The sequence below is a fragment of the Thrips palmi genome, unplaced genomic scaffold (genome assembly GCF_012932325.1).
Source record: "Thrips palmi isolate BJ-2018 unplaced genomic scaffold, TpBJ-2018v1 HiC_scaffold_19, whole genome shotgun sequence".
NCBI lineage: Eukaryota > Metazoa > Arthropoda > Insecta > Thysanoptera > Thripidae > Thrips > Thrips palmi.
Genome location: NW_023144628.1, coordinates 5,747,908 through 5,774,966, shown reverse-complemented (window position 1 = coordinate 5,774,966; position 27,059 = coordinate 5,747,908). Strand labels below are relative to the sequence as shown.

The following is a 27,059-nucleotide window of genomic DNA, read 5'->3' as shown; positions in this document are numbered from 1 at the left end:
CCTACTTTCATTTTGAATGTTGGCAGCGGTAGGCCAGGAAAAAACTGCATTTTTTTCTTTTAATTACTTTCCGGGACTTTGGAAATACATACTGCCTAACTAATTTCTTGAAAATGCCTCGATATCCTTCGTTTCTGCTTTCTTGAGAGTTATTTCTTTTTTTAACTCGAAATCACTTCTAGAATCCTCAAAACATGTTAGGTTGGCACTAATTCTAACGCGGCTCTAAGATCGATTTATCGAAGTTGCGTGCAGCAGAGGGGAGGGGTGCGAGCTGTCAAAAAGCAAAAACCTGTGACTTCTGTCATTTTGAAGGAAAGAAAGATTGAATGGATTAGCTTTTACGCTGAAGTTTGAGTTTAAAGTAAGTTACTTAAATTTTTTCACTTTCGACACTTCCTAATTTGGTTTAGCTAGTGCAATGATAGACATTGAAAAACTCGATTCTGAACGTGATTTTTTTTCCCAAGAAGCCAAACAGTGGGTTGTTTATCCAATTATTTTATTGTTAGTTAGCTTTCATTTCATGCCCCAACATTCTTAAAGTTCGGAAACACACTTCTTGTGCTCATTCGAATTATAACCTGGCTTTTGTTTGCATATATGACAAGTTACTTTAAAAATTCCATCTATGTTGGTTTCCTGATCATGGAGAAGCGGTAGCATCATTTCTTTAAATCTCATACTGTAATTTTTCTGAAAGCACATACATTTTCTAAAGAACTGCTGTGGCAACTTTTCTGTGCATCTGTCAGTAGTTGTTGTGCGAGTCAAGTGATGATGGCGTTTACTCATTCTAAAACCTCTCCCGCAACCTTTACTACTGAAAATACCACAATTTAAATCACATTGCTGCAATATTTTTTCTTAAATGCAGACTATAAATTGGCATGAAACCAGCTGACCTAATTTTTTCAAACTGTTCCTTTGTATTCTTTTATTCAGATGGCTGCTGTGGACGGTAGTCATGCCTTCAGAACGCCTGAGACATCTCCTTCAGTTGAAGATCAGGCTGAACCGTTCCTCGTCCGAAGAGATACTACTAATGACCACCCTTTGAAGAATGTGGATGATGATGAGTTAGAAACCATAACTAAATATGCAATGATGCCAAAGGGTGTTGCTTTAGCAGCCTTTTCCCGCCCAAGCATCGATCCAAAGCTTAATGATGATCCTAGGTTAGAGGCAAGGAAACGTGAAGATTCTGCCCTTAGCCTGGAAAGTCTAGACCTTGAACTTCCACCACTTGAGGCCTATAAAGTGGAAACAGGTAGCGAATTGATTTTTATCTTGGATGTGTTCATAATATACCCAGCAATCTTTTTAATTTTCTCTATATTTTTGCAGTTACTTTTCCTAAAAGCCCTCAAGAGTTACGGCAAACTCTTGAGGCATCAGGTGTTCCTCTACCTTTGGAATACAGTTCTCCTATGTCAGGTTCAGGTCAGATTGTGTTTCACTCCTTTGGTCTAGATGATGAGTGGTTAAAAAAATCCTTGAATGCTACTGTAAATTTTCTTTGATTGCAGAAATTTCAGTCTGCTATGACAGATCACCAGATGAAGAAGATAGATCAATGTATCAAGCCTATTTATCTGCTGACTGCAACAATGTGAAACTAAAGAAAGGTATATCAATTTAAAGATCCTCGATTTGTCTGAGTAGGGGTTTGTTGTTCGGTCCATGACTCTTAAACATTTTCTTGTAGATCCCCTGTATCAAGGCACTGGGCCTTCCCCTGGCTCAAGCCTCAGTAGACGAAGAAAAATTAAAGTTACAGCTGATGTGCTCAGTTCAATTGCAACAGACACAGATACTGCAACAGATACAACCTTAACAGAACAGATGTATACTGCCCGTGATTCTTCTGGTTCACCTGGTGGAAGTGACACTGAACTTGATGATACCTTCATGCCCGAAATGGACTCTCCTGATGAGTTGGAGGATTCAATTTTGGAATGTAAGAAGAAGGTTTTGATTCACCAATACTGTATATGATAATAAAACTTTGCTTTATGGAAGCTTATGCTATTCTGCTCAGGCCTTGACGATGCTGAAGACAGGACGCCAGAAGCTATACCAGAGCTCACTGCTGCTGAGGAACGTAGTGAAGCAAGGCATTGGAGGACAGTGACTGTAGCAGGCGAAGAGCGGCGCATTGATATGAAAGTTATCGAACCATATAAGAGGGTAGGCTCCAGTTCCATCCACAAGTGATGAGAAGATGGAGTTTGCTTTTCAAACTGAAGTTAATTTTTCTCTTTGCAGGTTCTTTCTCATGGTGGCTATTTATCTGCAGGATGTCACAATGCCATAATTGTGTTCAGTGCATGTTTCCTACCAGATAGAAGCCGAGTGGATTATGATTATGTCATGGATAATTTATTTCTGTAAGCACTACCGGAAATTTTTTTTTGAAACACTGTATTTGAGTCATTATTCTTTCATTAATTAAAGGGACTGGGTCTTATGAAAACATGATTGCAGGTATGTTCTTACTACGCTAGATCAACTGATAACAGAAGATTATGTTTTAATTTTCCTTCATGGTGCCACTCGACGAAGTGTGATTCCAACATTTTCATGGATAAAAAGATGCTACCAACTTATTGACAGAAGGCTTCGGAAAACACTTCAAGGACTGTACATTGTACATCCCACATTTTGGCTCAAAACACTTGTGGTGATGACTAGACCCTTCATAAGGTACAATACAGTATTCAAACCATCTGAGACTTCCTCTCCCACTTACTCCGTACTCATTGCAACCTTTATTTCCAGTTCAAAGTTTAGCAGAAAACTAAGGTTTGTAAACTCACTTGAAGAACTTTATGACCTTCTGCCATTAGAACATGCTAGTATCCCTGATAAAGTGAAAAAGTAAGTTCATAAGTTTATAATGCAATCCAATTATAACAGGTGCATAGTCTTGTAGCCTAAATCATCTGATACATCTTTTCTGTTTCAGGTATGATGAAATCAAACGATCTATGAGGCCAGTGTAGGTAAATGTTAAATTTGTCTTTTCCTCCAGAAGACCAGGCTTTGACAGATTATTTACCGTTTTCCCCTCTACGGGGAAAATATACAGAAAGCTATAGCCAACAGGTTACCCCCTGATGTAGATGATCTTGAATAATTGTGATAAATGTAGCTTAAAGTTCATTCAAATTTGTTATGCCTATGTAGTGGAAATTGAAATTGATTTTCTCTTTGAGACTAATTATTCTAGTCATGTCAACATCCATTCCATTTAAAAGACAAACCTCCAACTAACTCATTCATTTGAAAATAAAAGCTGTCTTTCTCATACACTGCGACCCAAACCTGTTCAGTAGACAGATCAAAAAGACAATGCTAAGACTGTTAATTTATCTGATTTAGGCACTGTGCGTTATGGGCCTGCCTGTAATTTAGTATGTGTCGTGCATTCTGTTTTAGTTTTCTTCTTTTAGTTTGTATGTTAGTCTTTGAGAAATGTTGGATATTTTTATTGAAGCTGTACTTTATTTGCGATTGGTATCTTGAAATGTTTTCAGAGGATAGGTTCCCAGTGTGATTCTATTGGTTGTGCTTCTTTGCTAATTTAATTCTTGAACCTATTCCCATTACATTGTACTGTTTGTTTTTTAGTGGTTCATCAGTGAAATAGGAATCAAAAACTGGAAACAGCCTGTGGGCTGTTAGTTGTTCAAGCTGCTCAGCCATAGTAATAGGATATGATGCACCAAAGTACAAATAAAATTCTAATGTGTACTTAAATATACTATTTTAATTGTTTTTTTTTATATCTATATAAGTGCTAATTCTTAAAAGTTATTGAAGTATGTCTGACTTAACATAAGCCTTATTTTCCATGACGAGCACTGTACAGCTTAACACCATTCAATGTTGAAGCTCTTGCATATTTGGTAAGAAGTGCATTGACATTCATCTTGTTAGTTGTTAGACGCCTGGAGGAAAACAATTTTATTACATGGTGAACTACAGAAATCAATTAACTTTGCAGTGGTAAGGTATCTTACTCGACATAAGGACGTATATCATCAATGGTCCATTTCTCTCTTGTATGAAACAAAATCCTAAATCTTTCTGCTATGTCTTCAGGTAGCTCCCATTCTGGAAAAAATCTTACAACTTGAGGCTGGCATGAGATGTCTTTAATAGCTACTCCCTCCAGGTATTTCATATCAGTCACCATTCCTGGAAAATAAAAATATCAACTCAAAAACAACTTGTTATAGTATATTTTAATTTGAGAAAGATAAGGGGACTACCTTCTGGCACACTTTGTTGCCATGCAGAAAGAAAATCGCGTAAATTGAATTTCCCTGCTGGTCTCAGGAGGACCTCACCAAGATATCTACAGATTCTGTCATCACGTAAAGTACAAGTTAGCCCTGAAACAGTTCAAAAGTAATGGTAAAATAAGATTCACATTCCCAAGTATTATTTGCACTCAATCGAAAAGAAATATTCATACCGTCTGAGTTTTCGGTGCAGTACCAATCAAGTAAATGATCCAGAATTACAGTAGGAACAACATCGCTTAATGTTTCTAGAACTTCACCCCGGACAACACCATTCAAAGGCCAAGAATTTTCATCTACAAGTCCCAGAATTAAAGAGAGTACACGAAAATGATAATTAAATTCCAGGAAACGCCAGTGACCTGTAGGCAAAAACAACAATATACAGAAAAGTTATGCCATATCAGCCAAAGAAATTTTATTTTCTTATATATGCAGTAACAATTCAAAATATTCTTCCTACCATTAATGCAACAGACAAAATTCTCTTTGAGAGCGGTCAAAAGCTCTTCCTCACTGGCTTGAATACAGTGAAGTAGGTCATGAAGTGTGTACAATTTTACTCCACTGTCCTGCACTTCACTTTCATATTCAGGACCACTGTACTGTCCCTTATCCAACAATGATCGTAACTTTTGAAGACGTGGTCCGCAGGGACGCACTTCAAGGTACTCATAAAATATCTTAGCGACCTAGAATAAGCAAATTAAGGAGAATGATTATGATCAATAGTTCTCATAGCTATTCTCACTAAGCTGATCAAAGTTGATTAACTTTCTTACACATTTGTTGCTTAAAGTTCTTTCTTCATGAGATGAGTTGGATTTGGTATCTCCACCCCAAAGGATTTCAGGTACAAGAGCTAGAGCATTTGAAATTTCTGCAACTTTTACATCAAAAGTTCTGTTTTTGGTGCACATAACGGCACTTTCATTTTTGTCGCCTCTGAAGACCAAGCTAAACATAATACAACTAGAATGAGACGCAAATGTTAAGACTCAAACCAAAAGACAAATGTGGTCTGTCATACCTTTCGCCCTGGTTCATCAAATCTAGAAGAGCATTGTCAAGCTCCAGAAGGACTAAATTTTCATCAAGTTCGCTTGGTTCTGGAAAGCTTAGAACTTGGGTGATAGATGTCAAATCTTTTTCCTGGACCTTGGCATTATTTAAGACAGAGAGAACTTCGTCTGAGCTTCTACAGTATCTGTAATAAAGATCAAGGTGGAAGACCACAAGATTATTTATGAAGACATCTACATAGAACATGCAGGTTATAAATGATGGCATGAGGCACAGAAATGCACTCAAAGAAGAGACACGTGTCAACCATCTAAAAGAAAGAGATAAGAGATTGAAACAAAAACGAAAATGCAAGTTTCTATTACAATGTGAAGATAAATCAATTCGAAAATATCCGAAATGAAACACATATCAAATCAACAGTACCTTGCCGCCATAATTCCCGCGCTTGTTAACCAATTATGAAAAATTGCCGAAGACTCCGTCTAGGATGTTTGAGCGGGGGAAGTGTCAAAGGGGAGGGGGGTTCCCACACTCCCACACCTCCTCAACCCTCTCATGTTGAACAACAACAACACAACACTTGTTCCGTGCTCTCCTCTCTCCTGAGAAGTTGAATGCTTGTTCTACTTGTGTTGGAATTAAGTTCCTACCCCCGTCTCTGATCGGCGCACTGTGACCTGGCGATCGGCTGCAGCCTTCGCATCCGACAAACCATTCAGCCGGCCTGAAGGCGTGGAGGAGTTTGGCCGTGCGGCTCAGTCGTTGCCTAAAATAGCGGCCAGGCCAACCGGACCCTTTGTTGTTCTGTGGTGGTTCGTACAATTTTGCTCATGTTTCCATCGTCGGCTCGTCCCTGCTCGTGGCAATCCAGTCCATCTCTAACTGCGTCTTCGTGACTCTGTTTTCTTAGCAGGTCTGTAACTGGGCGAGAACTGTGTGCACCTCCTGTCTCAGTTCCTCCAACATCGTCGCGTGAGGTTACGCACGGCACATCAGTCCGAATTTGGCCTGCGGTTGTTTCCCTCTTACTGCTAAGATGTTGGGCGTTGCGTCGCGGTTTTCAGTGCTCAAGATTGAGGGCGAAGATCAACCCAAAACCCCTGTCAAGAAGAGGGTTGAAAAATCTAAAACCGATGGCAAGAAACCCAACCCCAGCCAGAACAAAGCTGCTGGTGGTCCAGCCAAGAACAACAAAAAGCCAGGAGCTGCTCAAAATGGACAGGTTTGATGACTGAAAACTCCTTTAGAGGAAGCTGAAGTATTGCATGTTCCCATATTCCCACTTATCCTGCAGTATGTTTTGATTTATTCTTTGAGAAAATTGTGCTTCTGCAAGATTGGAATTCCCCTTGTGTGAACAGTGACTATGCCACACCATGCGATTAATACATTTAAAAACTAACATATTGTTCTCTCTTTCAGAGTACCAACTCAAAGGGTAAGGGTAAAACATCCAAAGTCAAAGCAGCGACTGCAGAGCAGTGGGAGGAATGGAAACAGAAAGACGCAAAGGTGAGTTTCTTTCTGTGTGACTCTCAAATATCAACAGAATAATGACGTTACTGTCTGTATAACTGACAAATGGTTGTATGTGCTTCAGTATGTAGATGAAAACTATGAAGGGGAACTGCAAGAGGCAATTCTTCAGTCCAAATTAGAATTTGAACAGAATAAAGACTTTTATGAACGAACCAAGAAGGAACTGGAAGCAGAGAAAAAGTTAGCATCTGTTGCCGGTAAAAAGAAAAAATCAAAAGCCATGTCTCTTGACGAATTTAATAATATGCAGGTATGTTACTTAAATTATCCATAGAAGTGTTCCTGGTTTCTAACATTCAAACCTTATGCCTTATTCCGTCAAGTATAACTAAGGTAGCATTATTGTGGCGCAGGAAAATTCTGAAAATGGAATTGAACAAGAACCTTGTGAAAATGGCGCTGCAGCTGTTGATGATCCAGAATTTTTCAATAAGATTAAAGAAGAGGCTAAAGAAGTAATTAAAAGGGAACAAATGAAAAGAAAAATCAAAGAAAGAGAGGTTGGTATCATGGCATATTTATGGAACCAACACCACAATATATACATAAGATTTATTTGCTTTTGTTTGTCATACAGCCTTTCCTAGATGAAGCAATTTCCATTGCTCAATATCAAGTTAAGTTAGAAGAAAGAGATGCTGAAATTGCATCCTTAAAGGAGGAATTGGCTCAAGTCAAGGAAGATCTTCTTAAAGTGAAATCCCGCAACAAGAAATTATGTTCAATCATAGGTCAATCTGAAGGTAGTTATTTCTGTTTAGGATGAACTGTCCAATTAACTTTTAACTTACTGTGAAATTAATTTGTCATGCATTTTTCAGTCAAAGACAAAGCTGAGATACTGGTCCAGCTGGATAAACTTCAGGTTGTTAAAGATGAACTCACTGCTGAAGTGGCAAATCTTCATGTCCAACTTGAGCAGGAGCGTTCTAAAGTTCATGCTTTAAGTGCAACTGATGGCAAGGGAAAGGGGGTAAGTCAATTGCCTAAGAGCAGATTGAGCATCATACCTCATGTGGTCATGTTATGTCTTGCTTCAATTTTTAACCACTCTCCTCCTTTTTGTCCTCCAGAACAAGAAAAGGACTGCCAGTGAGACTCACAATTAGTGAGATTTCACATCAAGACTGTGGACACAAGGTCCATGTAACAAGACTATTCTCTTGTACACATGAGAGTACCAAATTGTTTATCTTCTCATGATGTACTTACAGTATTAATTGTTTTCTATTCAATGTGAGTGGGTGGGTCCATTCCATTTCATTGCCAGCCCACAAGTCCTTGCAGTGTTATAGTCTCATTATTTTCTTGTAGCTAACTACCTCATTGACATAAAATTATGTGAGTGAGTAATGAATCCCATTTGTTGTTGCATGTTTGAGATTGTAATATAGGGTCAGTACCTGAAATATACCTTGGTGTATGGGCAAAGTTCTTTATAAACCTCTTTTCTTCTTTTTTTCACCTATTGTTCCTTCCAAAGTCACAAGAAGATCACTATGGTTTAAGTAATTATTTACTTGTACTTGAAAAAAAAATAAGCAAAAATGTCTCTTATAGTCTAAGGAATTAAATAATGAATGAAATGATTCTTAATCATCTGTATCTAGTCGCTGCCTTGTGTTGCCCCGGAAGTTTCCTTTTTTCTTGAAACCTGTAAATGTAGGTTGACTTGTTGATGCATCATCATCAACAATAGGTCGTGATATTTTCTTCTCGTGAAATTTGATTTTTGGACGGTCATCTACAAGAGCTGGCACTTTAATTTCTGCCTGTTGCTGGGAGGGCAATTCTAAGTCAACCGGTTCAACTTCAACCCTGGAAATTAGGGGCCAATATTAATAAGAAGTACCACAAACTTTTCCCAAAATTTCTTTTACATGCAGAAAGACTTACTTTTTTTCAATTGACTTCCACAACCCGTAAGGATTTGGCTTAGGAGCTGGGCCCATAGTTGGAATATTCTTGGGTAATTTTTCTGCTTTACTTGAAGAGGCAGCGGCTTTTGCTTCAGGAACCATTTTTTTGGTTGCACTAGGAGGAGCACCACTATCTTCAGGTTTCCTCTTCTTGCCACCGGAGAAGTGTTTACCCTTACCTTTTTTACCTGGCACATTTACTTCTGCTTTAGCTTTCTCAGCTTCTTCAAGAACTTTCTGATCAGCAATAGAGATGTACCCATCAGCAGGCGGTTCCCATTTTGTTTCTGTGAACAGAGGAATGAGAAATATACTGACTACAAAAGTGTATTGAGCAAGGAGTGTCAAGCAGAGTCAAGAATACTTACCGTTTGTGTCAACATGCCAATAGTAAGAGTAGCCTTCATCTGACCTAGCTTCGTGCCATTTTGTAGCCTTTGCCTTCTCCTTCACCCTTTTCCTTTTAAGCTCCAAATCAATTTTTTCTCGTGCCTTTGCCGCTTCTCTTGCTTGTTTAGCCTCAGCCTGCTTCTCAGCTGCCTCATCTGCAGCTCTCTGTTTTTGCTCAAGCCCTTCAAGCACAAGCTGAGATGTAAAATCTCCACTACCCTGGATATCTTTCATGTATGCTCTCAAAGCAGCCTATAAAGGAAAAATTCATAACAACATACTTGGGAAATTTGATTGAAACTCCAGATGTAAAAATACAATACAAATGCATACCTCTTCCATTTTCTGGATTTCCTTGTCCATCTGTAGTTGTTGCTTTGCATCTTTGGCACTTTTCTTACTGATTTCAGAAAGCCTTTTGGCAACATTTTCTTTATGTTTTTTCCCACTTTCATGGAATGCAATAGACTGAAACAAACATTAAAGAACCTTAACTATTTAGATAAACAAACAGATTACTGTGTTCTATTTTTCTTCCAGTATTCATTTTAAAAACTGGTGGTATACTCACAGGTTTATTGTCTGCTATCCAACATTTGCAGAAGTCACATTGTTTCCTAGGCTGAGACCTCCAAACATCTGCCCTGAAAATGAGCAAGGAAGAGAAACACTTAAATATTAATACTTTTAAAACCTTGCATTAAGAAGTTAAGTCTGTTGGGAAAGTGGAGACAGAAACACTGGCAGGAAGGTATAGTTGGTCTTTATTAAAATTTAACAAACTTCTTGCACCTACATTTGCTCATTGAGTGTCTGTCCACAAACAAATGGAAATGAACAAATTCCTGCTCCTGCATCCTTTAGGTAGACAATCAAATTGACATAACATGAGAAAGAAAACTAGCAATTTGTTTTCTACTTTGCATGAGAATATCAAAGGAAGACTAGGAATCTGGTTACACATTTTTGTACACGTGTAAAATTTAATAAAACTAGCCCCTTTTGTCCTTAGTAAAACTAAAGCACCTAAAAGTACAAGAGAACTCAACAACACCGAAACCAGCAATCATATAGGTAACAAACATTGCAACAATAAACATAAAGACAGACATTAAATCAACATTATTAATTTAGATGAGGTGCTGAGATTCCAATAAATATATACATGTATAAAGTACACATATAATTTAATTTTTTTAAATCACAGGAACTCAACTTAGACTAGGATTCGTTAAAACAGTTGCTTTAGTTCTGTATTTGGCACCAGAAAGTCTTACAGTTTACACACATAAAAATGTGAAGAGCAGTCTTCACCTTGTTTCCCAACAAATGGGATATATATCAACCCTGGTAAAATTTAATGACTAGATTACAAAAAAAATATCTTGAAGAGGTCTTGGAGCACTAACTAAAAGGCAATAAATAAAAGCTGCCATTTGGGAGCTTAGTACGGTACATCATATGAGATAATTAATTTAACAGACCCTGATCAGAGTAAATTGACCATCTTGAGGACTAGAGTAATTTGTATGGTTACAGATAACTACCAGTCAAAATATGTCTCTAACTTACACTTTCACTCTTATCCACCTGATGCGAGTTGTAAAAAGACATTTTCTTAAGTTGTAGCAAAAGAGGATAATGAATATTTTCATTGTAACTTTCACCATGGTTGGCTTTTAAGTGCAAATGTCTATCCCATATTTGATCATTATAAATTTCTTGAAGGTTGCAAATAAACCCAGCATTGCAAGCCTTGTCATAAAATTTATCTAGAGTGTCAGCTCTTCTTGGGGCAGTCAAAAGTGCTATTCCATCATCAGCTATAAAATCAAAAATAGTCTGCACTAAATCTTGTCGAGCATCATCGAAGAACAAACAGTCAGCACATATAATTACATCAAATTTCAAAGAAGCTGGCTTGCTTTGAAGCTCCTCTGTTAAAAATTCTACTTTGGAGTTGGCTCTTTTGCCCCACTTTAGCACTGATGATGAAACTCGAGAAGAGTTTCCAAATCCATTTTTTACTAGAATGTGATGAACATTATTGATAGAAAATACGTTTCCATCGGTCAACAGCACTTTAGAAGCTGATGTATACTTCCCAATCATAAGGCCTGCCAAACAGCTCATACCCCCGCCAAGCTCCAGAACAGATTTGTTAGAAAAAGTATTTGGATTACATAGACTATAATAAGCAAGTACTTCTTCAGATGGCCATACACATATGTTGCCAGTGTTATTGAACCCCATGAGATCAGTGGCGGTAAATGTACGCTTGGGGTGTCGAATGAGAACAGAAAACAAATCTTGGCCTATAGTGGCACGGTATTCATACCAAGTAGCACTATCTTCATGTAAATTCTCCAGAGGCAAAGCAGAAACAAGGCCATAGCTTTGAAATCTACGTACTGAGCTTGGCATGGTTGGTACAACTTCACATTTTTGCAATGCTTGCGCTAGGATCCTCCAACGGCTACGTGCTATGACATTATGGTATTCTTCAGGAGAGTTGTTTTCACAGTTGTCTGATAAAGCTGGGCTGGATGGCGCAGAGCCATCTGGGCTCTGCATCTTGCTAGCCCTCAGTCCATGAAGAAGCCAACACTTGAGTGAATGCCAGGCCTGAAAGTGAAGCAAGCAAGAGACTACATCAACATCTGCTTGCTGCAATAACTATAATGACCAATAAAAGAGTCAGGACCACAAACTTGCTTTCGATTTGACTGCATAATCATTGAACAAACAAGTATTTCATTCTCACAGTGCCGTCAACGAATCCTGAGATACAGTAGCCAGGTTCAGCTTATAGCGATTTAGATACACAGGCATGTTATGTTTCCCTGTTCATTTTTCTTTTTGATTTGGTAGATTTAAGCGTCATGTCCTGAGCGAGATGATTGTCATTGAAGTTAGTGATCCGGACTGGCCTGGATACAGGTTATACAGATATTCAGTCATCATTATGGTATTAGTTAACACGATTAGCACAAAAACAGTCGATTGGAGGGTTCCTTAACACAAGCATACAGTTGAAATGTTACCAAAACAGATTAATGGGTTAAGTTTGATGAGTGCAAACAGACGAATACAGTCCTCGTAAACGTAAACAACAGGATTTCAAGAGCAGGAAATATGTTCAAAATAATGAGCAAACTAAATCAAACATGAAAACAAACCACACAACGGAGAGAGCAATCGAAAAGGAATCGAACACCAACAATGAAATACTTACATCCTAAAAGTGTATGTCCCAAAATAACCCAAAAAAGTCTTGTTGCTGTCTGTCAGCTGTCTGCAGCTTCGACTTCGAATGCTTCACCAACTTAACAGACTAAACATCCCTACTACCATGCCACTACCTGAAATCTTAAAATGTAAAATTCTAGCGAGGTATAAAATTCAAAATATCATTAAGTATAGAGTATATTTAATAAAGATTAGTGCCCGATGAAAACGCAGTGCGCTTGAAGGCGAAAGAAATAAAAGATGGAACTACAGTTCGGAAATTACATTTTAAGTTTTGGTACAAGACGCATGCCGCCGCGGGAACACAAACAGACAGACACTTTTTTTGCCTCATTGACCAGCACAAAAGAAAAGGTAATTTTTGTTCAGCTTAGGAAGAAATAGACTTCCTAATCGAGTTAGTTTACTCGTGCTATGCTTACATTCATCGCCTGAACTTACCTTGCTGTGTGCGAGTGAATAAAGAGGCATCAGAGCTGAAATTGTTGTGCTAAATATCGGTCGGCACTTATAACAATGAGTTTCTGTGTGGTAAGCTTTTTCCTTTGTTTTCTTATCCTGTCTTCTGCGCCGTTTCAGGATTGAGATTAAACACAAAAATTTCAGTCTTCTCATTCCATGTTCTGCTTGTTCCTATTTACCAAACGTAGATTTTCGCATAACCTCTCCTGTGTCGCTAGCTCTGCACCGCACTAGTGTTTGATTGGCATGTGCCAATCAACATCTGATCTCTTCCTCTCTGAAAACTCGCTTTATTTCTGTGATTTTATTCATTTGTCGCGTCGAGTTTGCACTTTCATTTTCTCTCCTTGTGGACGGACGCGATGGAGACTCAATATGCGATCAACAAGTGTCCCCGGCGGGCGGTGCGGTCAGCGATTGGTTTATTGGTTGTTCACTGTAAATTGTGCACGCCAAATAATTTTTTTAAAAGACAAGAAAAAAAAAATTATTTCTGTATTTTTTTTAGTGCACTAGGTTTTTTTACACTTTTTTTTCTTCTTTCAAATTTTTTCAAAAGTCATTATGGGAGTGCTTCTGATGATTAGGGACATTTCAAATATGTTCCTTTGTAATAAATGATTTAAATGTTATAAATAAATGTATTCCCATGTTTCAGATCTACATCTTCGCTCAGCAGCCGCTGTAGAATGCATGTATTTGGAACACTACTGCAATCAATTTATCAATCATGCCGCGCTCATCTCCTCTGGCGTTAGAGCAACAGGCTGAGGCAAACCTCCGTAGACATGACAACTACGAAGAGTTGTCTATGATAGGAGTGGGTAAGACTCATTTCTTTGCATAATCGATGGCATTTTTGTGCAGCAAGGAATTCTGGAAAAGTTTTCATCTTATTTTGATAGTCACAATGTATGGAATTACAGTATATTTATATTTCTACAGGCTCTTATGGAACAGTTTTTAAAGCAAGAGATCGATCAAATCCAAATAATATTGTAGCCTTGAAAAAAGTGCGTGTTCCTCTGTCTGAAGATGGAGTTCCTTTTAACACTCTAAGAGAAATTTCTGTCTTGAAACAGCTTGATCAGTATGAACACCCTAACATTGTGCGGTGAGTGTCTACTTTACTGAAACTTCCCTGGTTTGATAAAGATCAAATAAGTGAATCATCTAACTCCTACTTCTTACTATAGGTTGTTGGACATTTGCCACGGACAAACTATGGAAAAGGAGCAACAGCTAGTTCTCTACCTTGTCTTTGAGCATGTCGACCAGGACTTAGCAACATACATAGAAAGATGTCCACCACCGGGGCTGGGGTCCAGCCGAATCAAGGTATCAATCCACCTTTTTCTTGGTCTTTTTTTTTTTTTTTTGTTCAAGAGCGTTCACACTATCACAATGTTTGCTAACTCTTTTACTTTCTTTGCCTTTAGGATATAATGTTTCAGATACTGAATGGTGTTGACTTTCTTCACAGTAACAGAATTGTACATCGAGATCTAAAGCCTCAAAATCTTTTAGTTACCAATGGTGGCAATGTGAAACTTGCTGACTTTGGTTTGGCAAAGACCTATGATTTTGAAATGAAATTAACATCTGTGGTATGTATTGGAAAATAATCAGCAAGTTTCTTTCAATTTGAAATATCAAAGCTTATATGAGAATTTTTTCAGGTTGTTACTCTGTGGTATAGATCTCCTGAGGTACTCTTTGGAAGCAGCTATGCCACCGCAGTTGATATTTGGTCTTGTGGCTGTATAATGGCAGAGCTTTTCAGGAGATCTCCTCTTTTCTGTGGGCAAAGTGAGGGCGATCAACTTGATAAAATCTTCCAGTAAGCACTTTTGTTGTCTGAGTCCTTAAAGACTAGACTAGACGAGTAGAAATAGTTGTTGATTGATTTCTTTTCCGTATGTTTGATTACTACAGGATTTTGGGCACACCATCTGAAGAAGATTGGCCTGATAATGTCACTCTATCCCGAAGTTCGTTTCTGAAACACTTCCAGACCCGTTTGCAAGACCATGTACCTGAAATTTGTAGCAATGGAGTTGATGTTCTTGAGGTAAGAATATAAATGTCCTTGTGAAATGTTTTAAGTTGCACATTTATTTTTGGCAGTGTTTCAATCTAATTTACCTTGCCCACAGAAAATGTTACGCTTCAAGCCCAGTGACCGGATTAGTGCTGCAGATGCATTGAATCATGACTATTTCTCCTCCTCTGGTTATACTCCAATAAGTTCAGCTATGCCATCTTTTGCCTCCCTTAGTCCAAACTCTTCTTTGACACCACCGAGTCGGGCATCTCAGGGTTCACCAGTAGTCTCTCCAAGGACTACTCCTGTCTCTTTAAGCTGCAGCTCCTCTGAGTCAGCTGATTCAGGGCATTCCACTGAGAAATGCAGTGTTTCTGCGGGTTGTGCGGAGGGCGGATGGCCCTCAGACACCACTTTACAACACAAAGTGAAGTGAGGTCAAGTTTGAGTTGCAAGCAGGAGCCTCTCCCCATAATATTACAGAAAATAAGAGTGTGATTTCATTGCTTTTAAATATGAACATTCCCCCTATTTTTTGAAAATATTTCTTGTTTTTGAACAAGTCAAGCTGTAAGATGCATTTATTTTTTTACTGTTTATATTTTATGATGAACTTACCATCTCGGTGTGATTCATTTAAGAATCATGTAACTGGGCTTCCATAGTGTTTTGGGTCTGTGATAGGAATTTCAAGTGTCTTGCAAAGTAGTTCTTAGAATTAATTTGCCTATTTTAATGAATTGCTCAATTGTACCTCTAGTAAAAAGTTTTGCTCACCTGGGAGAGATCTCATGCCATGGACCAATCTATTTGTAAGAGTCAATGTGGTTAAGCTTTTTTATTTTGTGGGCCTTAAATCATCAGTTGAATGACAATAATATTGTGAGTTTGAATTAGCTCTCAACTACTTAATTGTCTTCCTAATTTAAATATTATGGGTTGGTGTCATCCTTGCATTTGTCAGTATGATCTCCACTGTTGATCATGCTGTCATTTTTCAGGGTGTTGTGTATTTTATGCTGTTTTCTTAAAAAAAAAACCCTATCCTTGTCATTTTTTTACAGGAAAAGTGATTACACTGTACTTTTTTAAGGCATGAAAGTTATCTGTAATTACTGTTTTAAGAACATTTTACTTCGTGTTTGCTTGTGTGTACCCTCCTAAGCATTTTTTTTTTTTTTTGCATCATTACATTTGTAAGTTTGCGTTGTTTGTTTTATTTTTGTGGCACTGAAGCACTTGGCACCTTCCTTTTGTCTTATTTTTTTAAGCATATTGAAATTAGTTTGTTACTAGTCTTGTAAGTTTACAAAGAAAATTAAACATTTGTACACTTTTTTCTACTTGGCTGCTTAATGGCATTGTTACTGGTAGTACTCAATGTTCATGCGTGTCAAGGGAAACAACAATATTTGCATGCACATTCAAAATAATTTTGGTTCTGCTTGTTCTCTTTGTACCATTTATTTATTGCTCATATTAACGGCTAAGTGTTTTTTAAAATGAAATTTACAAATTTAAGTAATTGAGTACTTAAAGACATGTATTCCTCAGGGAAAGTTACACCAACATTGGGCATTCAGTTGTGCCCATGAGCTCAATACTTTGTAATTTATTAATATCTATTATAGAACGTGAACTGCTTTAGATATAATCCCATGTTGAATTCTTCGTTGATTTCAGACAATGTATTTTATGTAAATAATTGTCAAAATAAAAAAAACAACTTTTCTTAACTAGTTTTCCTATCCGCTAATGAACACTCCAGCAAAGTTGCGAACGTCTTTTTACATCCTCTCTATACACTATCTTCGTTGTCTTGAAATCACGGTTTTGTAGCGGCGCGCTTCGCTCTGATCAGTCTCATTGGTAACTTCAGTTGTGGGTTGCGTCACGTGGCACACGGGCTCGAAAGGCTTGGCACACCAAATTCCTCCAAAGTCGAGTCCATGAGGAGACGCTCAGTGTCTATATTCTTACCAGAAAAACTGAGACCTCCGAGTTCTCGCGGTCGGGAACCACTACCGCCGTGGCCCTCTACCGCGAGAACTCAGAGGTTTTGTTTTCTGGTTGGACTACAGCCCAGAGCACGGCGGCTAGGGGGAGGGTTCTCCCTGGCCGTCGCCGACGTCGGGCCGGGGCTGCTGTGGCTGAGGCTGCTCGCAGTGTCCGTGTTCGGGGAGGCCGGGGCCGGGGCTGAGGAGGCGCGCCACCCGCTCCTCCAAGTTCATGGTGCGCTGCTCCAGGGAGAGGTGCAGCTCAGGCAGCTGAGGCGCGGGTCGCCGCCTCTGCAGGCTGGCCGCGCTCTTGGCCTGCTGCTGCTGCTTCTTCTTCTTCCGCAAAGATGACGTCATCCTGTCTCCGTCCGCGACTTTACAGGCCTTCTTGAGCTCGCCGTCGGAGACAACCGAATTGTCCGTGTCGACGTCCACCTTGCCGTCGGCCGCGCCGCGCTCCAACGCGGCCAGGGTGGCGAGGGGGGCCGCGGCCACGGCGACGGCGTGGTCGGCGGGGGCGGCGGCCTGGACCAGGTCGCCGTCGGCCGCCCGCATGCCGCGCCAGGCGAGGCGCGCCCCGAGCAGCGCCCACAGCAGCTCGAGGAAGCACGCCACCAGCACGTTGGCGGCCAGCAGCGAGCGGATCTGCGCCGAGGCGCGCGGCGGCAGCGGCACCGGCACCCAGCGCAGCACGGACCACTCGGGCTGGCCGGCGAAGCTCGCGAAGCCTGCAACAGCGGACAGCAAGCTGTGTGACACAACAGCAACCCACGGCTCAATCACCGCACTGGAAGAAGGTGCTTACTGGAGTGCGAGTCCGCGTGGTCGCGGCCGGGCACCTCCTTGTCCTCGTGGCGCGTCGAGTCCGCGGCCACCAGGTCGTGGTCCTGGTCGCGCACCAGGTCCGAGAAGACGCCGCCGCTGCTGATGGTGCTGCTGTTGGCGTCCGGCAGGGGCAGGTCAGAGATGTCGAGCCACGAGGACCCGCCGCCGCTGCCTTCGTCGGCGACCGCTGTGGAAACGGAGAGGATTACGGCGCGGTCAGGCATTGCGCACCCGAAATTCTAGACGCGTTTTGACCTCCAGAGTCGCTAAACAGGCCTCGAACCGGACGTGTGACCCTGGATTCCTCGTTCGGAGAGCAATCCATTGGTGGGGTCACATGTTCGGTTCGAGTCCCATTTAGCGACTCTGAGCTAAACACCCGTCCGGGATCTTGACCGCGGGTGGGGATTGAACCCGCGACCTACCCGCGTCGGAGGAGACGTCGTGGTCCGGCTCGTAGGCGGCCAGGTGCGGGGGCAGGTGGGGCAGGTCCGCCGGGTGGATGGCGCTGACGGGGCGCACGGAGAGCGCGTTCTCGTGGAGGTGCACCAGGGCGGCCGACGTGAGCACCAGCCCGGCGGCCGCCACCACGGCGGCGAGCAGCGAGGCGCGGAAGAACCAGGCGATGTAGTGGTCCTCGTACCAGCGTCGCCACGCCAGCGCCCCGGACACGGCGGCCAGCAGCGCCGCGGCGCCCAGCCACAGCCCCGCGCCGAGGTGGCCCACCCACGACCCTGCGGCAGAGGAGAGGACTCTGCAGAAAACGAAAATGGCGACGAGGCGGGGGTTCGAACCCTCAAGGCTTACCTTGCGGCGGGTCCCACGACAGCGCCAGTCCGCCCAGCAGCAGCGCCACGCAGCCCAGCAGGGCGTGCCCCGCGGCCAGCCCCGCCACTGTAAGCGCGGAGTAGCGGCGCTCGGACGGGAACAGCAGCCCCGGGTCCGGCAGCGCGCGCACCTTGACGACGTACACGTGCTGGGACGCCTGCATGGCCTGCAAAGCATGCGAAGCAACAGGCGGTCAACACGTCGCTCTGTCTCTCTCGCACTCACGGGGCGTCCCGTGTAGGTGCGAGAGAGACAGAGCATGGCGGAAGGCGGAAGCGGGCCGCCGCCGATTCCCATGCCGCGCTGACAGGCCGGCAGGCCACGGCAGGCGGGCACCACCCGGGCACCACCCGGACACCACGCGCACATTGTTCTGCAGGGCTAGACTCCAGACGGCCAGGCATAACGCGGATGAAGCGCGCCCTAATCTAAATACGGCGCTCTTCCTCGTCGTCGCGGGCCGGGCCGGGGCGGGGCGAGCAGGGCCGGCTTCTGTCTCTGTCGCACTTATGGGGCTCGCCATGAGGGTGCGAGAGAGACAGAGCGACAAAGTTTTCCTCTTCTGGTGGAGAAGAAAAAGAAGGCTCTCCCCGTCGTCGGGCGGCGTCTTGTCCGCCATAGCTGCAGCAGGCCAAGCAGGCTCACAGCGACCGCCGCGCGCGTTCAAGTCACCGCAGACAACGTCGAGTCGATTTATATCTCAGCCAGCCGTGACGTGACACGACGTGACAGGTGACGGAGCGAGAGCGCAGAGCGCCGTACCAGCCGGGGTAGGCAACGCGCCGGCGCGCTGTGCCGCCGGGTTGCCGACCTCGGCGAGTCAGGAGCTCCGCGCGGAGTCCGCTGAGGATTCCGAGCAGTGCTTTCCCTCTAGCACGCGGGTGCGAGAGAGAGGGAGGCTATCGTTGCGGTTGCTGGTCGTCCCCGCCGCGGCATGGCGGCATTGAGTCCATTGAGTCCGGGCGATCGGCAGTTACTCACCTCCATGGTCGGCGATGTCATGTCCACGCTGTCCACGCTGTCCGCGCGGCGCTACGTGCCGAGCGTCGGTGCCGACGGCGACGTCCTCCGTGCCGGCCGCTTCGACCGCATCCCCCACCGGCTTGGCTGTGGGGCCCTCAGGGTTGCCTCAGGGCTGCCTCACGGTCACCGCAGGGCTTCCGAACAACTCCCCTGCAACAGATCAAGCCCAACCCTTCATCAGACCGGCGGAGGCGGCCAAAACTCTTGACGCGTTTTGAGCTGCGGAGTCGCTAAACAGGACTCGAACCGAGCGTGTGACCCCATCAATGGATGCCTCGTTCGGAGAGCAATCCATTGGTGGGGTCACACGTTCGGTTCGCGTCGCCACCACCGACGTAACCTCACTTCAGGCATTTCTTTGTCCTTTCCCCGCGTTATTGCAAAGCACGTCGGGAGTCGGAGAGATGGCCAATCAGGGGGCAGGGCGGGAGTGTCAGGCCGCGTCAGCCAGCCCCGCCAGCAGTCAGGACGGTCAGAGGAGCCAGGACCGTCAGGGGGCGCGGCACGACAACCTCTGAACCGCCACTCTGGCTCGGGGCACACGTTTCGACACGGACCCCGGCCACTCAACATTCACGGTCCAAAACGCGGGAGAACACGCACACACACGCACGCACACACACACACACACGCGTGCGCTTTGAAAAGCGAACCTGCTTCATTTTTCCCACATTATTGCGTCACAGGAGCGAGGGTTGCGATTGCTCGGCGCAAAAGCCCGGCCGCGCGCGCTCGGCCGACCTAGAGACCCACAGAGCACAAAGCCCAGAGCCTGGCTCAAATTTCAAAGCCGAGCTTGTGTTCCGCTGGGCACTCCTCTCCTCGTCCCTCCCATCCACTCGCGTCATGTAGAGTCATGCAACCGGCTGCATCCACTCGCCTCCTCCGTCCAATGGCGTCCCGTGACGCCACTGCAATATCGCTTCGAATGCACTCCGGTGCACCATGGCGCCGGGGGCCGCGGGCCGCACCGCGCGCCAGTTTGCGGCTCCACCAGTCCACCAGTCCCACGGCATGCTGTGGTTGGGGGGGGGGGGGGGGGGCAGATCGGGGCGCACCGGGCAGCCGGCCGGCGCGGCGAGGCGTAGCGGTCGAGCCGTTTATCCACGCTCCACCTTGAACCAGGCTGCGGACTGCGTCGCGATGCTCGCGGGGCTGAGGCGGTGGGTGCCGGTCCGGCCCTCCTGCTGTCGTCGCGGCGCGGCGCGCGTTGTAAACGCGGGCCGAAACGCCAACGCCGCAGAAGCGGCAGCATGGTGGCAGCATGGTGGCAGCATGGTGGCAGCAGTGCAGAAAGAAGGGCCAGTTATGCCGGCTGCCTCCGAGGCGACGCGAGGCTGGAGATGTTGGGAGATGTGGAGGCGCTGGACGCGAAGCCCCGCAGCCCCGCACGCAGCCCGGCCGGCAAAGGCGGCAAGGCGGCAAGGCGCAGGGCAACTCCCTCGCCGCCTGCTTCGCCTGCTTCCCTCCGCCTGACATGCACTTTCCACTCCGTTGAATCACGCGGTAACGGTAAAGGCCCAACCGTGACGGCAGTGACCTGCCGGCCGCGCGCAGGCCGCGCCACGCGCTGATCGCGCTGCCCGTGACTGACGGCTCGTACGCCGCGCCCGTCTCTCTCGCTCCCTGACGGGGCGCCCCGTGAGTGCGAGAGAGACAGAGCGATGCCCGGAATCAGCCTGCCGGTGCGGGCTGCCAGGGGCCGCCGTCCTGCGGCAGCCCAAGTCCGCCCTTTTCCTGGACATGGACAACATGTCCGGGCCGGCGGTGCGGGGGCGCGGGGCCTGGGCGAGGCGCCGGCCCGGATTACGTAAGCCGCAAGGGCCGCAAGGGGGCCTCGGCCCTCGGCGTGTTGTGATGTCGCCCGCCGGGGCCGGCAGGGCCAGCGGCCGTCCGGGGACCCGGGGAAAAGGGGGAGGGGAGACTCGACCCGTTTATTCGGGTCGTCCGTCGATACACGCGACGACCCGACCCGACCCGCCGACACACGAGGTCGAGCTGTCGCCCTCATTACTGGCCAGGGAAGACAGCATGAAGACGGCAAGACGGCGCACAGTGGGCCAGAAGACCGGTTGAGGCGCCCAAAACTCTAGACGCGTTTTGAGCTCCACATGCCTCGAACTGAACGTGTGACCCCACCAATGGATTGCTGCGACTCTGGAGCTCAAAACGCGTCTAGAGTTTTGTCCGCCTCCACCGGTCTTCTGGCCCACTGTGAGGCGCGCAAGGCCCACTGCTCACCTGTCACGCGGCGCCGGGCATGGCGGCCAGCCGGCACTAACGGCGAGCCACAGCGGCACGAAGGGCGTTGTCACTGCCTTGCCACTGCATCCACTGTTAAATCCGTCACATGTCACTCCAGTCACTCCGAGCACCGCTGTTGTTGTTGGCGCGGCACTGCGACACGGCTCGCGAGCACTAACGCGCGCTCCTCGGCGCGGCGACCGCGAGTCACTGACCAGCACACGACCGCGACGTCGCCCGTCCGCGAGCAGCGACAGGTGGTTCAGCGCCACGACCACGACCGCGCGCGCCCAGAGCCAACGTGCGACTGGAGCGGCGGCGGCAGCGCGGCGCGCGGTCCGCCGCGCCCGCCAGCCTGTCGACGAGTTGCCGCCCGCCCCGCCACCGGCCGCGCCCCCCGCGGACTAGGCGCCCCGCCCCGCCCCGCCCCGCGACTAACGAACACGAGTCATTTCGGTCAGGGGTTAAGAAGGAGGCGGCTCGCGCTTCTTTTTCACCCCGCGTGAATTAAGGCACCGCTCGTGCTGCGGTAATGATGGCTAGATACACAAAGAGGCAGTTCTAGAAAGGGGAAAGAAGCTGCCGGCATCCCCCGCCCCGCCCCGCCCCGCACCACCCCCGAGCACTACGGAACAGGAAGCGATCGCGCACACACGACTCGCTGACCTCTACCCGTGTCTCGCTGCTTGTGCTTGCACTCACTCCGATAGATTGCGGGCGGAGCACAGCGGAGCACAGCGGAGCGACGCGAGCGGCCGTCGTCGCTCCATCTCGCTCGCACCCACACGGAGCGGCCCCTGGGTGCGAGAGAGACAGGGCACTCGGAATGAGTCTGCAGCCGGTAAAGTGCCGTGCACTCGGTGCGCTAGCGCGGAGCTCCGTGCCGTGATCAACAAGTGGCGGTGGAATGCGAGCGGCAGACTAGCCTAGACCGCCTAGAACGGCCGCGCGTGCCTGGCGTGTAGTGGATGGATAGTGGTGGAGCAGCACCCGGGGCTCTGCCTGACCCTGCAGACTGGTTCCGAGAGTCGCTTTCGTCGCTCCGTCTCTCTCGCACCTACACGGGACGCCCCATGAGTGCGAGAGAGGTACAGAGCGACGAAAACGACTCTCGGAGTAAGTCTGCTGCCGCCATAAGTCCGTTCCGAGGCTAGGCTGGCCTGCAGCGGCTTCGAGCGGAGCGGCAGCGCGGCCAGAGCGGGGCCGCGTCGGCGACGGCGGGCCGAGCCGGGCCCGGGTCGCGTCTCTCTCCTTGATCTTGGTCTTGCCCAGAGCACCCCGCCCGCGCGCGCCGCTGGATCACCTCGACATGGTTGCCCCCGTGCGCCACCGATCTTACCTTTCCCCTGGACATGGACATCTGTGCCGACTGACTTGCCCCTTCTCCTCCAACGCCGCCCTATGGGAAACCAGGAGCGCGCCAGCAAACTCGCGGTCGCCGCGGCAGCCGCGGCCTGCAGGCTCAATGCTTCGTCGCCTGTCTCTCTCGCACCCGCACGGAGCGGCCCGAGAGTGCGAGAGAGACAGAGTCAGCCTACTGTGGCGCCACACCAGCAAAATGCAGCAAAGCGCGCGCGAGTCGGTCGAAGCGCCGTTTAGTGTCTTTTTTTTTGCGGCGCAAATTTTGCCGCGCGCGTTTGGCGTTTTGCGATCGGAACGAACGGCAGCCTTCTGCTCATTACGCAGAGCAATGCCGGGGCTCAATATCGCCCGATCCGCGCACAATGCCTCACTCGCCTCGCTCCAATTCTACGCTAAATAGTCAACGTGTGAGTGTGTGCGTGTGTGTTGGCGTGTCTGTGAGTTAGTGTGAGTGCGCTGTTGTGCGGAGCGCGAGAGCGAAGACCTTGACAGGGCAACCCGACCTGTAGCGCGAACAACAGTAGGTGCCTGCAGGGCTGTTCCCCCTCACCCCTTTCCCCCCTCCCCCTCCCCTCCGCCCACGCCGCGCTCAGCCGCGCGCACCGCGCCACTCCGCGCAGCCCTAGTCCCAGAGACTGCGGCGACTCCAGCAATGTTCCGCAGTTCTGCAGGGCTCCAGGCCAAAGCAGCGAGTTTCAGCGCGCGCGCGTGTGCATGTCCATGTGTGTGTGTGTGAGTGAGTGAGTGGGACTGCACTGCAGATTGCAGGCGCCTTGCAACGGGGTCGGCGTCATGCAAATTTCTTACCTACCCCATTATGCCTGGCTTAATTAATTCTGTCCGATAAATCGATAAGTCGATACGGCAGCCGCTTTCAAAGTTCGACCTCCACGCGTCCATGCCAAACGACACGCCGCCCACGCCGGGCCGCCCGGCCACGCCCAATCCGAGCGTGGCGCGGCGTGGCGCGGGGTGATAGTGGCCAACCTTTACTGTCCATTACGCCGCCAATCTAGGCCAGGGCAGCGCCTAGACTAAAACACGCCCGGCCCTAAATGATACAACAATGAACGCTGTTTATAGTCGCCCGGGCGGGCGTAGAGACCCGGCGGCGGTCCGAGGCGTTTTCGCGTTGCCCTGGCGTTGCCGGGATGCCATTTCGCTCTCGTTTGGCCGCGGGGCCCCAAGGGCCGCACGCACGCCGCCCGCCAGCCTCGCCGTCTCTCTCGCACTCGTGGGCCGTGCCGGCCGTGCCGCTGGGGAGCGAGAGAGACGGGGTTCAGCAGCCCGCTGGCCGGCAACGCGGCAACGCTCAAAGCGCACCGCCGCCGCCGCACCCTCGGTCGCCATCTGCTGCCGTCGTTGGCTACGGCCTTCGCGAGGGCGCTCCATGACCTCCTCGTGTTCCTGGGCTGCGTCTTCAGGGCGGTTTTGGTGACGGATGCAAACAGGGTCTCGGAAAGACGCCAGAAGAAGGGGTGCGACGCGGGCCCGCCACCTCACGCCGGCTCCTCTTTGTCCAGTACTCTAGACCAGCGGTTCTCAACCTTTCTCGGCTCGCGACCCCAAATTTGTAGCCAAAAATTTCCGCGACCCCCAGGAAAAGTTTCGCGACCCCACGGGACCCCTCCTTTAGCATGCCACTGCGTCTGATCCGAGGCGGGCATTTTGCTCCCTCAACGGGCAATTGGTCTTTGGACCTTCCTTTAGCATGCCTCTGTTACGGAGTGCGATTATCAGTCTTAGTTTGGGAGCAGTATTGTCTCAAAGTTGGCCAAAACGCTCAGAAATGTCTTTAAAAAATCATGTTTTGGGTCGATTTTAAGCAGCCACTGCGTCTGATCCGAGGCGGGCATTTTGCTCCCTCAACAGGCAATTGGTCTTTGGACCTTCCTTTAGCATGCCTCTGTTACGGAGTGCGATTATCAGTCTTAGTTTGGGAGCAGTATTGTCTCAAAGTTGGCCAAAACGCTCAGAAATGTCTTTAAAAAATCATGTTTTGGGTCGATTTTAAGCAGCCACTGCGTCTGATCCGAGGCGGGCATTTTGCTCCCTCAACGGGCAATTGTTCTTTGGACCTTCCTTTAGCATGCCTCTGTTACGGAATGCGATTATCAGTCTTAGTTTGGGAGCAGTATTGTCTCAAAGTTGACAAAAACAGGCACAACGATTTTTCAAAGACATTTCTGAGCGTTTCGGCCAACTTTGAGACAATACTGCTCCCAAACTAAGACTGATAATCACACTCCGTAACAAAGGCATGCTAAAAGAAGGTCCAAAGACCAATTGCCCGTTGAAGGAGGACGAAATACCGCCTCGGGTCAGACGCAGTGGCTGCTTAAAATAGGCCCAAAACACGATTTTTCAAAGACATTTCTGACCGTTTCGGCCAACTTTGAGACAATACTGCTCCCAAACTAAGACTGATAATCACACTCCGTAACAAAGGCATGCTAAAGGAAGGTTCAAAGACCAATTGCCGGTTGAGGGAGCAAAATGCCCGCCTCGGATCAGACGCAGTGGCTGCTTAAAATCGGCCCAAAACACCACCCCAGCTACCTCGCCGCGACCCCTTAAAATTTTTTCGCGACCCCACTTGGGGTCGCGACCCTAAGGTTGAGAACCACTGCTCTAGACACACTACTGGCAGTAAGCGCCGCCAGTCTGAGGCCAGTCGAGGCAACAAAATACATACCTCTCCGTCTCCGCTCGTGACCCCACCGTCACGCAACCTCTGCCGGCGGTTGTCCGGCACCTCGCGCCCCTTCCCTGCGGCGCGGCCTTGGAAGTGATGTAGTGATGCTGGATTTACGGGAATCATGCGTGCCTTGCGCCGTGCGCCTCCACAAGGCGTTGTGGCCGTTGCCGATGAACCACGTGCCGTTGCCGCCGGACCTACACTCTAGTCGTGACGAGCCAGGACCGCCCGCCTGCAGCCGGCGCGGCGGGGCGATACCAGCCCGAGATAAGCCCGCCCAGAGCTTCACGGATTTACCCCCGAAAGGCCGGCCGGCCGGCGTCGGCCGCTTCCTAGCCCTCCCGATCACTTGGCCGATATGGCGTCATCGCGCACCGGGGGGCGTTGCACGGGCCGGCAGACCTGCGCAGCAGGCCGATTTCGTCGCTCTGTCTCTCTCGCACTCATGGTTCGTCCCGTACAGGTGCGAGAGAGACAGAGCGACGAAAACGACTCTCGGAATCAGTCTTGCTCGCGCGGTGCGGCACGGCTCCATCCAGAGCGTGATGCAGGGCGACCGCAACAGTTTCACACCATTCCGCTATTATTGGTCACGTGCGCGGTGCCTGGCGGTGTGGTGCCTGGCGGTGTGGTGCCTGGCGGTGCGGTGCCGGGGGGCGTTGGGCGACCGCAGCGCTGTAGGCGGAGTGGCGGCCACGCGGCCGGCCGGGATAAAGGACTGCAGGACGTCGACGAAGGGACCCCACACAGCTGTCGCCCCGCACGCCACCGCACGCGTGCCGCGCCCCGGGCCGCGCCCCGAGACCATGGGGTCGCGTTTCCTGAAAACCGAACCCCTTGAGGCTGACGAGGCTGGCGGGGACGGGGCTCCAGACAGGCCGCCGAAGGAGGCGAAGGGCGGCGTGCCGGCCAGGGACGCGGTCCGCGGCCACGCGGCCTCGACGGCGCCCTCCTTGACCTGCTACTCTGCTGCCGGGCTGTGTGGCGACTGAGTCGATTTCGTCGCTCTGTCTCTCCCGCACTCATGGCGATGGCGCGTCCCGTGTGGGTGCGAGAGAGACAGAGCGCCGCCTCGCTGCGTGGGTGTGGGACTGCCGAACTGCCGGCGTGTGCGCGCCGACCTCCGCGGTAATGAACGGGCGG

The 27,059-nt window shown here is 48.1% G+C and overlaps 6 protein-coding genes across 12 annotated transcripts; 3 read left to right on the top strand and 3 right to left on the bottom strand.

Annotated features, from left to right (window-relative positions):
- The first annotated feature begins 458 nt into the window (after positions 1 to 458).
- Positions 459 to 3,769, top strand: LOC117646073 (protein prune homolog 2). Its single transcript, XM_034386749.1, has 10 exons — positions 459 to 480; positions 946 to 1,270; positions 1,348 to 1,443; positions 1,530 to 1,628; positions 1,709 to 1,960; positions 2,042 to 2,190; positions 2,269 to 2,390; positions 2,488 to 2,706; positions 2,782 to 2,880; positions 2,969 to 3,769. Exons 2-10 carry the CDS (start codon positions 946 to 948, stop codon positions 3,003 to 3,005), a joined length of 1,398 nt encoding a protein of 465 aa, XP_034242640.1. The 5' UTR covers positions 459 to 480; the 3' UTR covers positions 3,006 to 3,769.
- LOC117646077 (sister chromatid cohesion protein DCC1) lies at positions 3,751 to 5,892 on the bottom strand. 2 transcript variants are annotated; one of them, XM_034386753.1, is made up of 8 exons: positions 5,760 to 5,892; positions 5,341 to 5,517; positions 5,093 to 5,267; positions 4,774 to 5,002; positions 4,484 to 4,672; positions 4,278 to 4,400; positions 4,026 to 4,203; positions 3,751 to 3,953 (listed from the first exon to the last, which is right to left on the bottom strand). In XM_034386753.1, exons 1-8 carry the CDS (start codon positions 5,768 to 5,770, stop codon positions 3,848 to 3,850), a joined length of 1,188 nt encoding a protein of 395 aa, XP_034242644.1. In that variant the 5' UTR covers positions 5,771 to 5,892; the 3' UTR covers positions 3,751 to 3,847. The 2 variants fall into 2 exon arrangements, with proteins under 2 accessions (XP_034242644.1, XP_034242645.1); XM_034386754.1 differs by having other exon boundaries at positions 5,699 to 5,761.
- Positions 5,893 to 6,006: 114 nt separating this feature from the next.
- On the top strand, positions 6,007 to 8,309 carry LOC117646079 (G kinase-anchoring protein 1-like). 2 transcript variants are annotated; one of them, XM_034386761.1, is made up of 8 exons: positions 6,007 to 6,148; positions 6,250 to 6,558; positions 6,759 to 6,848; positions 6,937 to 7,125; positions 7,229 to 7,375; positions 7,453 to 7,618; positions 7,697 to 7,848; positions 7,949 to 8,309. In XM_034386761.1, the coding sequence occupies exons 2-8, from the start codon at positions 6,373 to 6,375 to the stop codon at positions 7,982 to 7,984; spliced, it is 966 nt and encodes a 321-aa protein (XP_034242652.1). In that variant the 5' UTR covers positions 6,007 to 6,148; positions 6,250 to 6,372; the 3' UTR covers positions 7,985 to 8,309. The 2 variants fall into 2 exon arrangements, with proteins under 2 accessions (XP_034242652.1, XP_034242651.1); XM_034386760.1 differs by having other exon boundaries at positions 6,247 to 6,558.
- A 64-nt stretch (positions 8,310 to 8,373) lies between these two features.
- LOC117646078 (calmodulin-lysine N-methyltransferase-like) lies at positions 8,374 to 12,540 on the bottom strand. 4 transcript variants are annotated; one of them, XM_034386755.1, is made up of 6 exons: positions 12,420 to 12,540; positions 9,756 to 9,828; positions 9,518 to 9,652; positions 9,163 to 9,436; positions 8,772 to 9,081; positions 8,374 to 8,693 (listed from the first exon to the last, which is right to left on the bottom strand). In XM_034386755.1, coding segments are annotated over exons 1-6 (1,020 nt in total). In that variant the 5' UTR covers positions 12,422 to 12,540; the 3' UTR covers positions 8,374 to 8,467. The 4 variants fall into 4 exon arrangements, with proteins under 4 accessions (XP_034242646.1, XP_034242650.1, XP_034242648.1 ...); XM_034386759.1 differs by lacking the exon at positions 12,420 to 12,540 and adding an exon at positions 11,597 to 11,710; XM_034386757.1 differs by lacking the exons at positions 8,374 to 8,693; positions 8,772 to 9,081; positions 9,163 to 9,436; positions 9,518 to 9,652; positions 9,756 to 9,828 and adding an exon at positions 9,931 to 11,809 and having other exon boundaries at positions 12,420 to 12,501.
- Positions 12,541 to 12,698: 158 nt separating this feature from the next.
- Positions 12,699 to 16,675, top strand: LOC117646075 (cyclin-dependent kinase 4). 2 transcript variants are annotated; one of them, XM_034386751.1, is made up of 8 exons: positions 12,699 to 12,787; positions 13,554 to 13,719; positions 13,841 to 14,009; positions 14,092 to 14,233; positions 14,335 to 14,502; positions 14,575 to 14,735; positions 14,831 to 14,966; positions 15,052 to 16,675. In XM_034386751.1, exons 2-8 carry the CDS (start codon positions 13,626 to 13,628, stop codon positions 15,373 to 15,375), a joined length of 1,194 nt encoding a protein of 397 aa, XP_034242642.1. In that variant the 5' UTR covers positions 12,699 to 12,787; positions 13,554 to 13,625; the 3' UTR covers positions 15,376 to 16,675. The 2 variants fall into 2 exon arrangements, with proteins under 2 accessions (XP_034242642.1, XP_034242643.1); XM_034386752.1 differs by lacking the exon at positions 12,699 to 12,787 and adding an exon at positions 12,796 to 12,964.
- Positions 15,872 to 22,079, bottom strand: LOC117646265. The gene is made up of 8 exons (XM_034387103.1): positions 21,854 to 22,079; positions 19,571 to 19,762; positions 18,569 to 18,755; positions 18,488 to 18,495; positions 18,187 to 18,397; positions 17,742 to 17,948; positions 17,529 to 17,664; positions 15,872 to 15,926 (listed from the first exon to the last, which is right to left on the bottom strand). Exons 2-8 carry the CDS (start codon positions 19,589 to 19,591, stop codon positions 15,872 to 15,874), a joined length of 825 nt encoding a protein of 274 aa, XP_034242994.1. The 5' UTR covers positions 19,592 to 19,762; positions 21,854 to 22,079.
- Positions 22,080 to 27,059: the final 4,980 nt, after the last annotated feature.

Coding starts and splice junctions, on each gene's coding strand:
- LOC117646075 (XM_034386751.1), top strand. CDS start 13,626: ATGCCGCGCTCATCTCCTCTGGCGTTAGAGCAACAGGCTGAGGCAAAC. Junction 14,010..14,091: donor GAACACCCTAACATTGTGCG/GTGAGTGTCTAC, acceptor TTCTTACTATAG/GTTGTTGGACATTTGCCACG. Junction 14,503..14,574: donor AAATGAAATTAACATCTGTG/GTATGTATTGGA, acceptor GAATTTTTTCAG/GTTGTTACTCTGTGGTATAG.
- LOC117646079 (XM_034386761.1), top strand. CDS start 6,373: ATGTTGGGCGTTGCGTCGCGGTTTTCAGTGCTCAAGATTGAGGGCGAA. Junction 6,849..6,936: donor GGAAACAGAAAGACGCAAAG/GTGAGTTTCTTT, acceptor TATGTGCTTCAG/TATGTAGATGAAAACTATGA. Junction 7,376..7,452: donor GAAAAATCAAAGAAAGAGAG/GTTGGTATCATG, acceptor TTTGTCATACAG/CCTTTCCTAGATGAAGCAAT.
- LOC117646073 (XM_034386749.1), top strand. CDS start 946: ATGGCTGCTGTGGACGGTAGTCATGCCTTCAGAACGCCTGAGACATCT. Junction 1,444..1,529: donor TTCTCCTATGTCAGGTTCAG/GTCAGATTGTGT, acceptor CTTTGATTGCAG/AAATTTCAGTCTGCTATGAC. Junction 2,391..2,487: donor GTCATGGATAATTTATTTCT/GTAAGCACTACC, acceptor ACATGATTGCAG/GTATGTTCTTACTACGCTAG.
- LOC117646077 (XM_034386753.1), bottom strand. Junction 5,268..5,340: donor TTGATGAACCAGGGCGAAAG/GTATGACAGACC, acceptor TATTATGTTTAG/CTTGGTCTTCAGAGGCGACA. Junction 3,954..4,025: donor GATATACGTCCTTATGTCGA/GTAAGATACCTT, acceptor GTTTTCCTCCAG/GCGTCTAACAACTAACAAGA.
- LOC117646078 (XM_034386755.1), bottom strand. Junction 9,437..9,517: donor AAATCCAGAAAATGGAAGAG/GTATGCATTTGT, acceptor TTTCCTTTATAG/GCTGCTTTGAGAGCATACAT. Junction 8,694..8,771: donor TGGAAGTCAATTGAAAAAAA/GTAAGTCTTTCT, acceptor CCTAATTTCCAG/GGTTGAAGTTGAACCGGTTG.
- LOC117646265 (XM_034387103.1), bottom strand. CDS start 19,591: ATGACATCGCCGACCATGGAG. Junction 17,665..17,741: donor CCACGCGGACTCGCACTCCA/GTAAGCACCTTC, acceptor CCGCTGTTGCAG/GCTTCGCGAGCTTCGCCGGC. Junction 15,927..17,528: donor GCGTGCTTCCTCGAGCTGCT/GTGGGCGCTGCT, acceptor GAAAAATGACAG/CATGATCAACAGTGGAGATC.